Here is a 12,151-nt window from a genome sequence, read left to right on the forward strand (position 1 = left end):
ATTGCGCACTCGCAATGTAGCCAGAGGATATGGACTGCAGTAGCGAAGAATACTTTGATCATCTTTCCTCACTTGACCGGCCATGATGTTAAGCGCCGTATCGAGGGCAGCCGCTGGAGCCCTAAGGGCCGTCAAACCCACCCTTTTTCAAAATGAAGTTGGGAAAGTAGCTACTACTGTTTCAGTAGACAGTAAGTACATTAAAGTTTCTTTTTAATACTTTATGATATCTTATAGAAAATTATGTTAACATCCTTATCCCATTTTCTCTATTTCGTTCGTCATATAATATTGTAAGAAGAAACGTAATCTATTTTAAATGTATTCTAGTTTCTGCTATTATCGTAAAAAAAAGAGTTATGCAAAAAGAAATCATAATTAAAATTGTCATTTACGAATGTTAAAAAATGTGTTCTGTGATTCGATTATATAATCTATATTATTTGAGCGGATCAGTAAGATACTATTGTACCAATATGGCGAATATATAGTCTTCTGAATTATTCTCTTAAAATAATATTTTTGAAACTTATTGAACATTGAGAATATTCATAACTATCTGCGATTTCTTTAAAATTATTTATGTTGGAAATATTTAATGTACTGGTTTCATTTTTGTCAAGTGACAAGTTAAGTATTTTTCATTTGTTTGAAATTTAAAATCACATTATAATTATATATAAGAAAAAAAAAATAAATTATTTATCGTTGATTATAATAACCAAAGGAAACTATATAAAGAATTCTATTAAAAAAAAAAAACACTGTATATGTTTTGTATTATGTAACAACATTTTCACAAGTGTTATGTAGTCTATTTCTTTTTTCTAAATATCAGATTAATTTATAAATTTTTTATATTTATTAATACAAACTTTTACATACTGTTAATTTCTAATATTATATTAATTTATTTTATTTTTTAGAGAAAAATTATGCCAAAGCAGCAGCCTCTAAAGGTGGTGCTCAGGGTAAAATTGTCGCTGTCATTGGTGCTGTTGTGGATGTACAATTCGAAGATGCTCTTCCACCTATTCTTAATGCGTTGGAAGTACAGAACAGAAGCCCCAGGCTAGTACTAGAAGTAGCCCAACATCTTGGAGAAAATACTGTGCGTACTATTGCTATGGATGGTATGTATATATATTTAAAACATGAATATATAAAACAATCATAAAATGTATGTTATTTTTATATAACGTCAAATAAATAAATTGATATATGTGTATCATAAACTGTTCTGCCCCGATGTATTTATAGGTACTGAAGGTTTAGTACGTGGTCAGGGTGTTTTGGATTCTGGTTATCCCATCCGTATTCCTGTTGGTGCTGAAACCCTGGGACGTATTATTAATGTAATTGGTGAACCAATTGACGAACGTGGACCCATTGGTACAGACAAGTTAGCTCCTATCCATGCAGATGCACCTGAATTTGTAGAAATGTCCGTAGAACAAGAGATCTTAGTTACAGGAATTAAAGTCGTAGATTTACTTGCTCCATATGCCAAAGGAGGAAAGATTGGTAAGATTTAAATTCTAGTTATAACCTTAAATATATTATAATCCTCTTTATTATATATCTCGCTTATAATTTGCTTTTGTTAAATAAAGGTCTATTTGGTGGTGCTGGAGTTGGTAAAACTGTGCTTATTATGGAGCTTATCAACAATGTTGCTAAAGCTCATGGTGGTTACTCTGTATTTGCTGGTGTAGGAGAAAGAACGCGTGAAGGCAATGACTTGTATCATGAAATGATAGAATCTGGTGTTATTTCCTTAAAGGATAAAACTTCTAAGGTAGCACTTGTCTATGGTCAAATGAACGAACCACCAGGTGCTCGTGCCCGTGTAGCTTTAACTGGTTTGACAGTAGCAGAATATTTCCGTGATCAAGAAGGACAAGATGTACTATTATTCATTGACAACATTTTCAGGTTCACCCAAGCTGGTTCAGAGGTGTGTTGCTGGTAGTTATGTATAAAATTTAAACACAATTCAATTGATATTTTAATATGTTTTCTTAAAGCTTATTAAAATTATTTATTATTGTCTCTTTTTATTCTTTTTTCTTTTTTTTTTTTTTTTTTGTAGGTATCAGCTTTGTTAGGACGTATTCCATCAGCTGTAGGTTATCAACCAACCTTAGCAACTGATATGGGTACCATGCAGGAACGTATTACTACAACTAAAAAGGGATCTATTACTTCCGTACAAGCTATTTATGTACCTGCAGATGATTTAACAGATCCTGCTCCTGCCACTACCTTTGCCCATTTAGACGCAACTACTGTACTGTCGCGTGCTATTGCTGAGCTGGGTAATATTTTTTTTATAATATATATTTTGCTTAGGACTACATGACATTTATGAGACTTTATATATATATATATATATAAAATTTGTAATTATTTTAATTATTCATAAATAGGTATCTATCCAGCTGTGGATCCGTTGGATTCGACATCTCGTATTATGGATCCCAACATTATCGGCCCTGAACATTACAATATCGCTCGTGGTGTACAAAAGATTTTACAAGATTACAAATCCCTTCAAGATATCATTGCCATTTTAGGTATGGACGAATTGTCTGAAGAAGATAAGCTTACAGTTGCACGAGCACGTAAAATTCAAAGGTTCTTGTCTCAACCCTTCCAGGTAAAAATTATTTCGTTTATTTCTCTTTTTTCTATGCATTATAAGATATTTATCGAGAAAATGTCGTTAAATAGGTTGCTGAAGTGTTCACTGGCCATGCTGGCAAATTAGTACCATTACAAGAAACCATTAAAGGATTCCAAAAGATTTTAGGTGGAGAATATGATCATCTGCCAGAAGTTGCATTCTACATGGTGGGTCCGATTGAAGAAGTAGTAGCTAAAGCTGAATCATTAGCGAAACAATAAATTGTATTTGTTAAAAATCACCATAAACATACCATAAGTCTATGAAAATCATCCAATAGTTAACGTTTATCTTTTATTTATGGTAAATAATATGGCATTTTCGCAAAAAAAATAGTTAATATTTTAAAATTGTTTAGTTTTACTTTAAAGTAAAATATAATATTGAAATATACTATATACAATAAAATTCATAAAATTGTTAAACTTCCAAAAACATAAGTAAACAAATTTTATACAATTCGCGATGTAAATTTTGTTTAAAAAAAAATATCCTTATTCATATATCATCGCAGTGATCATATTACCAATAACATATACAATTTTATAGTATATGTTAAGTATAAATAAAAATAATTAAAAAGAATACGCGTTTGTAACTTTGAACAAACCTATATAACAAACCATAATCTTTGTATTTATTTCTTTTTGTTTGGTCCTTTTTGATACAATATGAATATACATAAAAATATGTATTTTGAATGATACAAGGTGATTAATTCTTATAAAATTACTATATGAATTTATTCATATTTTAAGAGCGAGAGCAAGAAGTAGCCCCAAAATCAAGCATAGGTTTCTCTAGTCTGTATGTATCCTTTAGAATCTAAAAAGAAATCGATTTTATAAAATCAAAAATTTTAGATTTTTATTTGTATATAATTAGATTAATGCTAATAATTACTTTCCATTGCTCCATATTTAAAGACATAATATTCTGAATATTCATGTGTGTCCCAATTTGTTTCCTTTGTATTGTCATTTCTTTAGAACAAAGTTGAATGACAAGTATTCCTGTATTATCTACAATAATAAAATATAAATATGATTTCTCTCATAGAGCATAAAGTAATTACCTCTTTCCAGTTTTATAATACCATCTCTAATAAGAAATGATACGTATAACATATTTTCAATTGTTTTTCCAAAATCATCTGGATGTAAAATTAAACAATAAAAGTCCAATGGCTTTTGATTCATTTTGTAATAATATTTGATAAATTTCTTAATTTTATCTACTGTCTCTTCTACACTTTCCTCGTCCTTATTAACAACTACCACATTTTCTGGTGATTTCATTATGGCTTGAGCTTCTTTAATTGTTGATTTTTTATTAACTATTTCTTTTTTTTCTAGTGGTGTCAATGAACCTAAACATAAATAAAATCATTATTTTTATCTTAATTTTACAATTATTTTTATATAAATATCTTATAAATTACCAAGCAAAGTAGTATATTCGGGTATCCTTTTAAAAGATCTTGTGACTTCTGTTTCTAAAACAGACCAATCTGGATTTTCTAATAATTCATCTGGGAGCTTACGTGTATATTGTAACTGAGATATAAAAATATATATTATTACATCCATGATACTATCCCTGTATCTGTTTTTTATATTTCATTAAATACTTACAATCTTTTTTGCAAAATCTACATGATTATATGAACTTATATTTTGCGTTAAAGATTTAGTACATCTTGTCAAAATTTTGGATGAAATATTTATTGCTTCAGAATCCAAAAATATTTCTTCCTGATTGTTCACTAAAAAAACAAACTATATTTATATTAAAATATTTTTCTTAATGAGATAAGTCTTTACAAAAAATAATACTCTTTTCATTAAGGCTTGTTTCTAGAACAGCATTATCGCCTTCTTTCATAACTTCTTCCAAAGCTCTAAGATCACTAACACCTAAATGTTCATTTCTTTCTCCTAAAAAAATAAAATAAGATTACTAAGAAAATTAAATTAAAATAAACAAAATATTACTTACGAAGAGACAATGCACAAGACAAAGCATTCCATAAAATTTCTTTCCGTTGTTGAGGTGATCGAGTTACCGATGACCTCTCTGATTGATTGGCACTATCTGGCATATTTTTATTACTTATTTTGTATACAAAATAGAAACTTTATATATATATAAGCATATATAATCCTTTCTGTTGATTATTTAGAGACCTGAAAAATTATTGAAAATACAAAGATTATAAATAATATTAATAAAGATTGTTTATTTGTATATTGTAACTCCCAAATATATAAATAAATGCTATAATTAGAACCTTCCATATACCCAATATAAATATTTTAATAATAAATGTTATCACAAATTAACAAATTTAAAAATTAACAAAAATTTTATCGAAGTTTATCAATTTTATAAAGAATCTTAACAATATTATGAAATGAGATAAATAATAAATGAGGCAAATGTATACTTAGATGAATTTTTAAAAACTATGACAAAAATATGCGACTTTGTGATTCTTGATCACATCAATTTATTTTTATCATAAAAATGAAAATCGACTAATTAATTAATTAATTTATTTAAATTAACAAAAAATAGATTTAAATATACCTGCTAAATAATTATTTTCATCTGATTCGATCTTCATCGATCCGTTGCACTTTTTAACGACTTCGAGAATCAAAATTAGATTCTCGAATTATTTCTAGTTAAAAAATTATAAATAAGAGAATATCAATCTAATCAATCTTATGATTTTATTAAATTAATAAAATATAATCAATCGAAAAAAAAAAATTAAATATCGAAAATTATATACTCACACGCTTTGTTTTTAATTGATCGTAGATATATTATAGAAAGGAACGAAGTTCACAAAAGCAGGTGGGCTTGGATGGAATCAAAACGTGCTGCAACTTTGACAGTTCGTCGTTTTGTCGTGCGCATTCGAAGTTTTGTCGATAAAAATTAAGAAAAAATAATGGAAGAAAATAATGCTAAAGTAATATGTTTCGAAAAAGATATTAATGAAATAATAATAATATTATTTCCAAAACGTTAATAGGGCGTATTTTTAACAAATTGAATTTTCAGACTGATCAGAACAATCAAGATGACTCAGATTCCGAGGTGGACGAAATTGAGCCAAAACTCAAATATGTTAGAATGCGAAATGATTTGGAACATATTTTACAAAATGATGCTGCTAGTTGTATCGCTGTACATCCTAAGGTATGAATAATGCCTTTTCAATAATATGTCTTACGTAGAGAGAAATTATTCATAACTATATTTGATTGGAGAGGTTAACTATTGTTCGTATATTTATCTTCGCCATAATATATTTCAGTTTCTTTGTTTGGGATCACATTGGGGAATGATACATCTCTTAGATCATCAGGGCAATAATATACAATCAAAAACTCTACAAGCACATATTGTTGCTGTTAACCAAATTTCTATTGATCATAATGGTGACTTCATTGCATCTTGTAGCGATGATGGCAAAGTTTTTATTTATGGTTTATATAGCACAGAAAATAATCATAATATAAATCTTAGTAGGCTTGTCAAGAGTATAGCTATTGATCCTAATTATTATAAAAGTGGTAGTGGAAGAAAATTTATTACAGGTATTTCAATTTATCTTATAAAAAGTATTAAAAGTAAAATAAAGAACATTATAAGATAATTGTGTTAATTTTTAGGAGACGACAAATTAATTTTATATGAGAAAACATTTTTATCCAGAATGAAGTCAACAATTCTTTCTGAAGCAAAAGATGGAGTAAGATCTATAGCATGGGCTGGTCAATTCATAGCTTGGGCATCTGGTACAGGTGTCAGAGTATATGATTCAAATGCTAGATGTTCTTTAGGTCTTATTAAATGGACTAAAACCGAAGAGTAAGTAGTATATTCTAAATTATTTCACTTGCAATCTATATATAAAGATATTATTTCAGAAATGTTTTCAATACCATGTTTCATATAGAGCGCTACCAGAACACTATAGATGTAATCTTCGTTGGTCAGATGATCGAACATTACTAATTGGATGGGTGGATATAGTGCGTATTTGTCAAATAAAAAAGAGATCAGTGCAGGAAATGGTTAATAGAGATTTACCTGAATTCGTGGTAGATCCAGGTAAATCATTTATTATTTATATTTGTTTAATAAAAAAAAATCATAAATTTATATTTTATAATATGATTTTAATTTTAGTTTCAACATTTCAAGTGGATTTTTATATATCTGGTATTGCACCTTTAGACAATCAACTGGTATTGTTAGGATGCTTAAAAGAATTAGATAATGATGGGAAAAGTCAAAGACCAATTTTGCACATTGTTGAGCCGAAGTGCGAAGACTTTTCTGTAATTTGTGCAAATCCATTGACTTTGCGAGGTTATAAAGAGTATAGCTGTAATGACTATCATTTAGATTGTTTAACAAATGAAAACAGGCAAGAAATACTTCATAATATTTTTATTATAAAGTATATGATTTATTATTTAATAGAAATAACTTAAATATTTTATATATTTAGGTTTTTTATCGTAAGTCCAAAAGATGTAGTTGTAGCAAGTTTGTATGATTGTGATGATAGGATTGAATGGTTAATAAGCCATCGAAAATTTGAAGAAGCATTAGAAGTTGTTAGTGTTAGTGATGGAAAAGATTGTAAAAGATATACTTTAGTCAATGTGGGTCGTATGTATTTGGATCATCTATTGGCTTGTGAAAAGTATGATGAAGCAGGAAAATTGTGTCTAAAAGTTTTAGGCCGGAATAAAAAATTATGGGAAGAAGAGGTTAGTTGTTTTACATGATAATTAAATTTTTGTCATGCTTAGAATTAAAAATATTTTATGTTAACAGGTATATAAATTTGCAAGGGTTCATCAATTAAGATCAATTTCTTCTTACCTCCCACGAGGTGATGTAACTTTAGATCCATTAATTTATGAGATGGTTTTATATGAATATTTGAAAATAGATCCTGATGGTTTTCTTGAATTAGTTAAAGAGTGGTCACCAACATTATACACAGTTGCAGCTGTTGTTAATGGTGTTTTGGAACATCTTATAGTTCATAATCAACGACAAAATGTTCTTTTAGAAGCTTTAGCAATTTTATATATTCATGATGGAAAATATGATAAAGCATTAGCAATGTATTTAAAACTTAGACACAAGGGTGTATTTTATTTGATACAAAAATATCAATTATATTATTCTATATATGATATGATCGAAAAATTAATGGATTTAGATGCAGAACGTGCAATACAATTTTTTTTGGAAAAAGAAAAAGATGAAACGCAGAAAAAAAAAGAAAAGTTCAGAGTACCACCAGAAATTATTGTTCATGAATTGCGACACAAATATTTTTACTTATATTTGGTATGTTAATAATAAATATATAAATTACGAACAATTGAAAGAAATTAAACACTTTTATAATATAATTATGTGATTTTTTAATACTACTTCATAGTATCTAGATGCTTTAGACAAAAAAGATACAAATGATTCCAAAGGAAAATATCATGGATTACTGGTTCAACTATATGCAGATTATGCTAGAGATAAATTACTTCCGCTTTTACGTCGTTCCGATAACTATCCAATACAGGAAGCATTAGATATTTGTAGTCAACGAAAGTTCTATCCAGAGATGGTGTATCTTTTAGGAAGAATAGGAAATATATCTGAAGCTTTGGCTCTTATGACTAGAGAATTAAATGATATGGAAAGTGCTATTGCTTTTTGTCAGGAACACGATGATGAAGAATTGTGGAATGATTTAGTAAATTATTCTTTGGATAAACCAAGTAAATAATGACTTGCAATATATCTTAGATTAATGTTTTTTTAAGTTTAATTAGATTCTTTAGATTAAGTAGATTCTTTTTCTTCTAGAGGCTATCACATTTCTTCTTCAAAAAATTGGAACATATGTTGATCCTAGATTAATGGTACAGAGAATAAATCCATCTTTAGAAATACCTGGCTTAAAAAAAGCTTTGGTTAAAATGATGTGCGATTATAATTTGCAAGTATCTATACAAGAAGGATGTAAGAAAATTTTATCTAATGATTATTTTGATCTTCATGAAAGATTGGTTCGTTGTCATCAAAAAGGTATACTTATAAACGGTATGTATTTTGAGTAATAGTTCGTACATCTACAAGAAATATTTGTAATATATCACTATGCTTTAATTAATCTTCATTTTTTATTCATTTAGATGATCAATTGTGTGGAGCTTGTCATAGAAAAATAATTATGGGAGGTATAAATGATAAATATATCTTCTTTAAAATAATTTGAAAAATATTTTTTGTTTCTTTTTTATAAACAAAATAATATTTGAATTTTTATTGCAGAATCAAAAAATTTAGTCATATTTTATTGCAAGCATTCATTCCATGAGGACTGTTTACCAAACTTCAAATTAGTGGTATGTAATGTTATTGTGCATTAATTATAATATTTCTTTTTGAGAATTATAAAATTTTTTATATTGTCATTATTAGGAAAATTGTGTAATTTGTAATTCACAAAAAGAGACTTCACCAGGTAGGAAATGATACAGGTAAGATCTTTCAATAAATATTGTTTAAATCATGCATATAGGTAAGACACATTCATATAGCTTAAGAATATGTTAATTTGTTTTATAACACAGTCGGCTTTTTCTGATAATTATCATTGCTTATATTTATTTGGTGTAAATGTTTCATTTCGAAATATTTTCTTCATTGATTTAACTTATAAGTCATAATCATACCAATTAATAAATGGTTCTTTTTTATCAATTATTATAATTAATAAAAAAAAATATTTTCTACTTCATAAGAATGAATGCAAAACAAAAATAATAAATTACAATATATATTTTGTTTCGCATATACAATAATAATATATATATAAATTATTTAATAATAATTATTTAAAAAGTTTATGAATCTTTAGAATTACATTTGAAATTCTTTTTATCTTTTTTTATTTATTTTTATTCTCTATGGAAGTATCAAAAGTTAATATAGGTGTGTTGTCGCTTTCGTTTTTTTTTGTCCGGTAGAAATCATATCATTTGAGGACAGTGAATCAATAGAATAATGAGAACTTGTTGATTCTTTGAATAATTGATTTTGCTATAAATATGTAATTAACAAAGTATAGCATATTTTTCTACCACTTTAAAATTATACCTAACTATGATAAATACTTGCCATTCTGCAACTTGTGCATAAAGGATAAAAATCACACATATTTGAATGTCTTTGTTGTGTAGGTATAGAGATCTTTGAAATTTGTTCCGTTGAAATAAATTCCTGACTTTCTGGACATACGGAAAATGCCTTAAAAAATTGTATTGTAAAATCTACTACATGGAGAGGTTTCACTGCAAAAATTAAAATAAAGTATCAGGGCGCTTGAGATAAGTATATCAGTAAATCTCTTTGTGTATTTGTATAATATATATATTAATTAATGTAAAAAACACTCTATATCGAATAATATTATAAATATTTTATTGTATTATATATATATATATATATATATTCTTGTATAGACTGAATTATTCTTGATATTACCTTGCATAAATTAAATTATTGCTAAGTTTGCTTACCAATTAGTAATGTTTTTGTATAGTCAGCTATTAAATGCTTTACTTCAACATGATTAATTAAATATTCTATGAACTTTGTTACTTCATTACACTGTAAAATAACTATCAATCATTATACATAATTGTATAATCAATTGTCTAATATACATTGATAATGTAATCTATACTTTTTCGTCTAAATATTTAGAGAATATCTCCATATCCTCTGCCCAATAATTATTTCGTATTGCTATTCTAAGTTTTTCAGTCATTGGGTTTACATTTTCTAAAGATTTGCTTTTTAACATGTAAGATGTTGACAACCAATTGTGTTCTAATATTTTTCCTTCTGGTGTTAAATACGTTTTCATACTTTCTGCATTTCCATTTTGATTTTCTATTACACGTTCAATTGTGTACACTTTTATGTGATTTTTATATAATTTCATATATTCTGCAGGAGTGCACTTCTATATTGAAAAATTGAAGTAATTTATGATGAATAAGAAAATTGGGTATTAAAATAAATATAAATGGAACAATGTAATAATAAAATGTATAATAATGTATCTAACATATTGACATGTAGTGATATTTCCATCAATCATTATGTTTTGAAATGTTAATGTTCCATTATAGTTAATTATTGTGAGATATCTCATAAGTAATAAATTTGTGCCTTCACTTAATAGTTTTATATTCTGTGGATATATTAGATTTTTACTATTCCTAAATCTGTTATGTTGATATGTTTGACTTGTTTCTACATAATAACTATTGTCTTGAATTCCCATAAATAATGTTTTTTCATTTAAGCTGCCTTTATGATAGACATATCTGGGAAAGAAATTATTTTTATAATAATAGAAAAAAAAAAAATAGTAAAAAATATTTATGATAAACCAACTCTGTCCTTTTTTCTTCCAGGCAGTTGAATTTGTCTGTTGATGAACAAACGACTTTTGATCCACCAAAATAATCATCAGTATTTATGCAGAATTTTGTATTAATTAAAAATTCATGTTTTTGAGGACCGATACTCTCTACAGAAATGCAACAATTTCCTATCGAATTTATCTGCGTGATTATTTCATTTTTGAGACAAATCAACAAAGTTTCTTTAAAACACAATGCTGCTAATCTGTTATGATCTAATAAAATATAACAAGAGTATTAACTTTCTAATTAACATTTTTTTTTTACATTATATTTCTAATTGTATATTATTCACAAAGTATTTCTGTATAAAATAGATCTTATTTAATTTGACATATATTTATATTTTTTTTTCAATCAAATATAGAATTAATAAACATATCTAAGAGTTTTTATTAATTCTGAATTTAATATTAAAAAATTATTTCTCATGCAACATGACGAAAAAAATATAAATTAAATTTACCAATGGGAAATTTGGGAATCCATTTCTGTGGATTAGACGATTGAATAAATGTATCAGCCATTGAAACAAAAATGAGGTTTGTTGATACACTGGTTTGTTCTAATCAATACTATACGGTTTATATTAAAACAAATGATGTTAACAGTAATTCTATTGTTTTTAAAAGTTAAAATTGTGGACGTGTGTGTTGTATATATATGCATGTAAGAAGAATAATTGATCCAATAACATTGTTGAAGTTCAACATTTTTTTATAAGAATTAAAAAATAATTTTTTTACATTTTATTTAATTTTATATTGTTTCACTTATTAATACTAATCTATTTAATTATAACAATTTTATGTATTACAAAAGAATAGAAAATCAGGTGTTTATATTACTTTGAAAAATATTTGAATTTCAAATAATTTCATCATTAATAAATTATAATAATCATTGTGCATAAAAGTTTTCTACA

At 26.6% G+C, this 12,151-nt stretch overlaps 3 protein-coding genes across 10 annotated transcripts; 2 read left to right on the forward strand and 1 right to left on the reverse strand.

Annotated features, from left to right (window-relative positions):
• Positions 1 to 33: 33 nt before the first annotated feature.
• LOC124431230 (ATP synthase subunit beta, mitochondrial) lies at positions 34 to 3,271 on the forward strand. Its single transcript, XM_046978862.1, has 7 exons — positions 34 to 191; positions 927 to 1,133; positions 1,261 to 1,524; positions 1,614 to 1,957; positions 2,093 to 2,318; positions 2,430 to 2,659; positions 2,734 to 3,271. Exons 1-7 carry the CDS (start codon positions 83 to 85, stop codon positions 2,905 to 2,907), a joined length of 1,554 nt encoding a protein of 517 aa, XP_046834818.1. The 5' UTR covers positions 34 to 82; the 3' UTR covers positions 2,908 to 3,271.
• On the reverse strand, positions 2,974 to 5,628 carry LOC124431250 (EP300-interacting inhibitor of differentiation 3-like). 4 transcript variants are annotated; one of them, XM_046978927.1, is made up of 9 exons: positions 5,488 to 5,628; positions 5,276 to 5,369; positions 4,685 to 4,872; positions 4,522 to 4,623; positions 4,321 to 4,451; positions 4,128 to 4,242; positions 3,762 to 4,055; positions 3,594 to 3,708; positions 2,974 to 3,511 (listed from the first exon to the last, which is right to left on the reverse strand). In XM_046978927.1, coding segments are annotated over exons 3-9 (861 nt in total). In that variant the 5' UTR covers positions 4,788 to 4,872; positions 5,276 to 5,369; positions 5,488 to 5,628; the 3' UTR covers positions 2,974 to 3,510. The 4 variants fall into 4 exon arrangements, with proteins under 4 accessions (XP_046834883.1, XP_046834868.1, XP_046834874.1 ...); XM_046978912.1 differs by having other exon boundaries at positions 3,590 to 3,708; XM_046978918.1 differs by lacking the exon at positions 5,276 to 5,369 and having other exon boundaries at positions 3,590 to 3,708; positions 5,490 to 5,621.
• LOC124431196 (vacuolar protein sorting-associated protein 41 homolog) lies at positions 5,535 to 11,438 on the forward strand. 5 transcript variants are annotated; one of them, XR_006943931.1, is made up of 14 exons: positions 5,535 to 5,666; positions 5,759 to 5,896; positions 6,015 to 6,297; positions 6,373 to 6,571; positions 6,660 to 6,814; positions 6,893 to 7,133; positions 7,218 to 7,482; positions 7,550 to 8,074; positions 8,169 to 8,505; positions 8,594 to 8,830; positions 8,923 to 8,963; positions 9,062 to 9,135; positions 9,212 to 9,270; positions 11,218 to 11,436. XR_006943931.1 is itself a non-coding variant. In XM_046978805.1 (14 exons), exons 1-13 carry the CDS (start codon positions 5,646 to 5,648, stop codon positions 9,263 to 9,265), a joined length of 2,574 nt encoding a protein of 857 aa, XP_046834761.1. In that variant the 5' UTR covers positions 5,535 to 5,645; the 3' UTR covers positions 9,266 to 9,270; positions 9,973 to 10,278. The 5 variants fall into 5 exon arrangements, 3 of the variants coding, with proteins under 3 accessions (XP_046834761.1, XP_046834751.1, XP_046834740.1); XR_006943930.1 differs by lacking the exon at positions 11,218 to 11,436 and adding an exon at positions 9,973 to 10,279; XM_046978805.1 differs by lacking the exon at positions 11,218 to 11,436 and adding an exon at positions 9,973 to 10,278 and having other exon boundaries at positions 8,923 to 8,967.
• Positions 11,439 to 12,151: the final 713 nt, after the last annotated feature.

The sequence above is a fragment of the Vespa crabro genome, chromosome 1, assembly GCF_910589235.1.
Source record: "Vespa crabro chromosome 1, iyVesCrab1.2, whole genome shotgun sequence".
Lineage (NCBI taxonomy): Eukaryota > Metazoa > Arthropoda > Insecta > Hymenoptera > Vespidae > Vespa > Vespa crabro.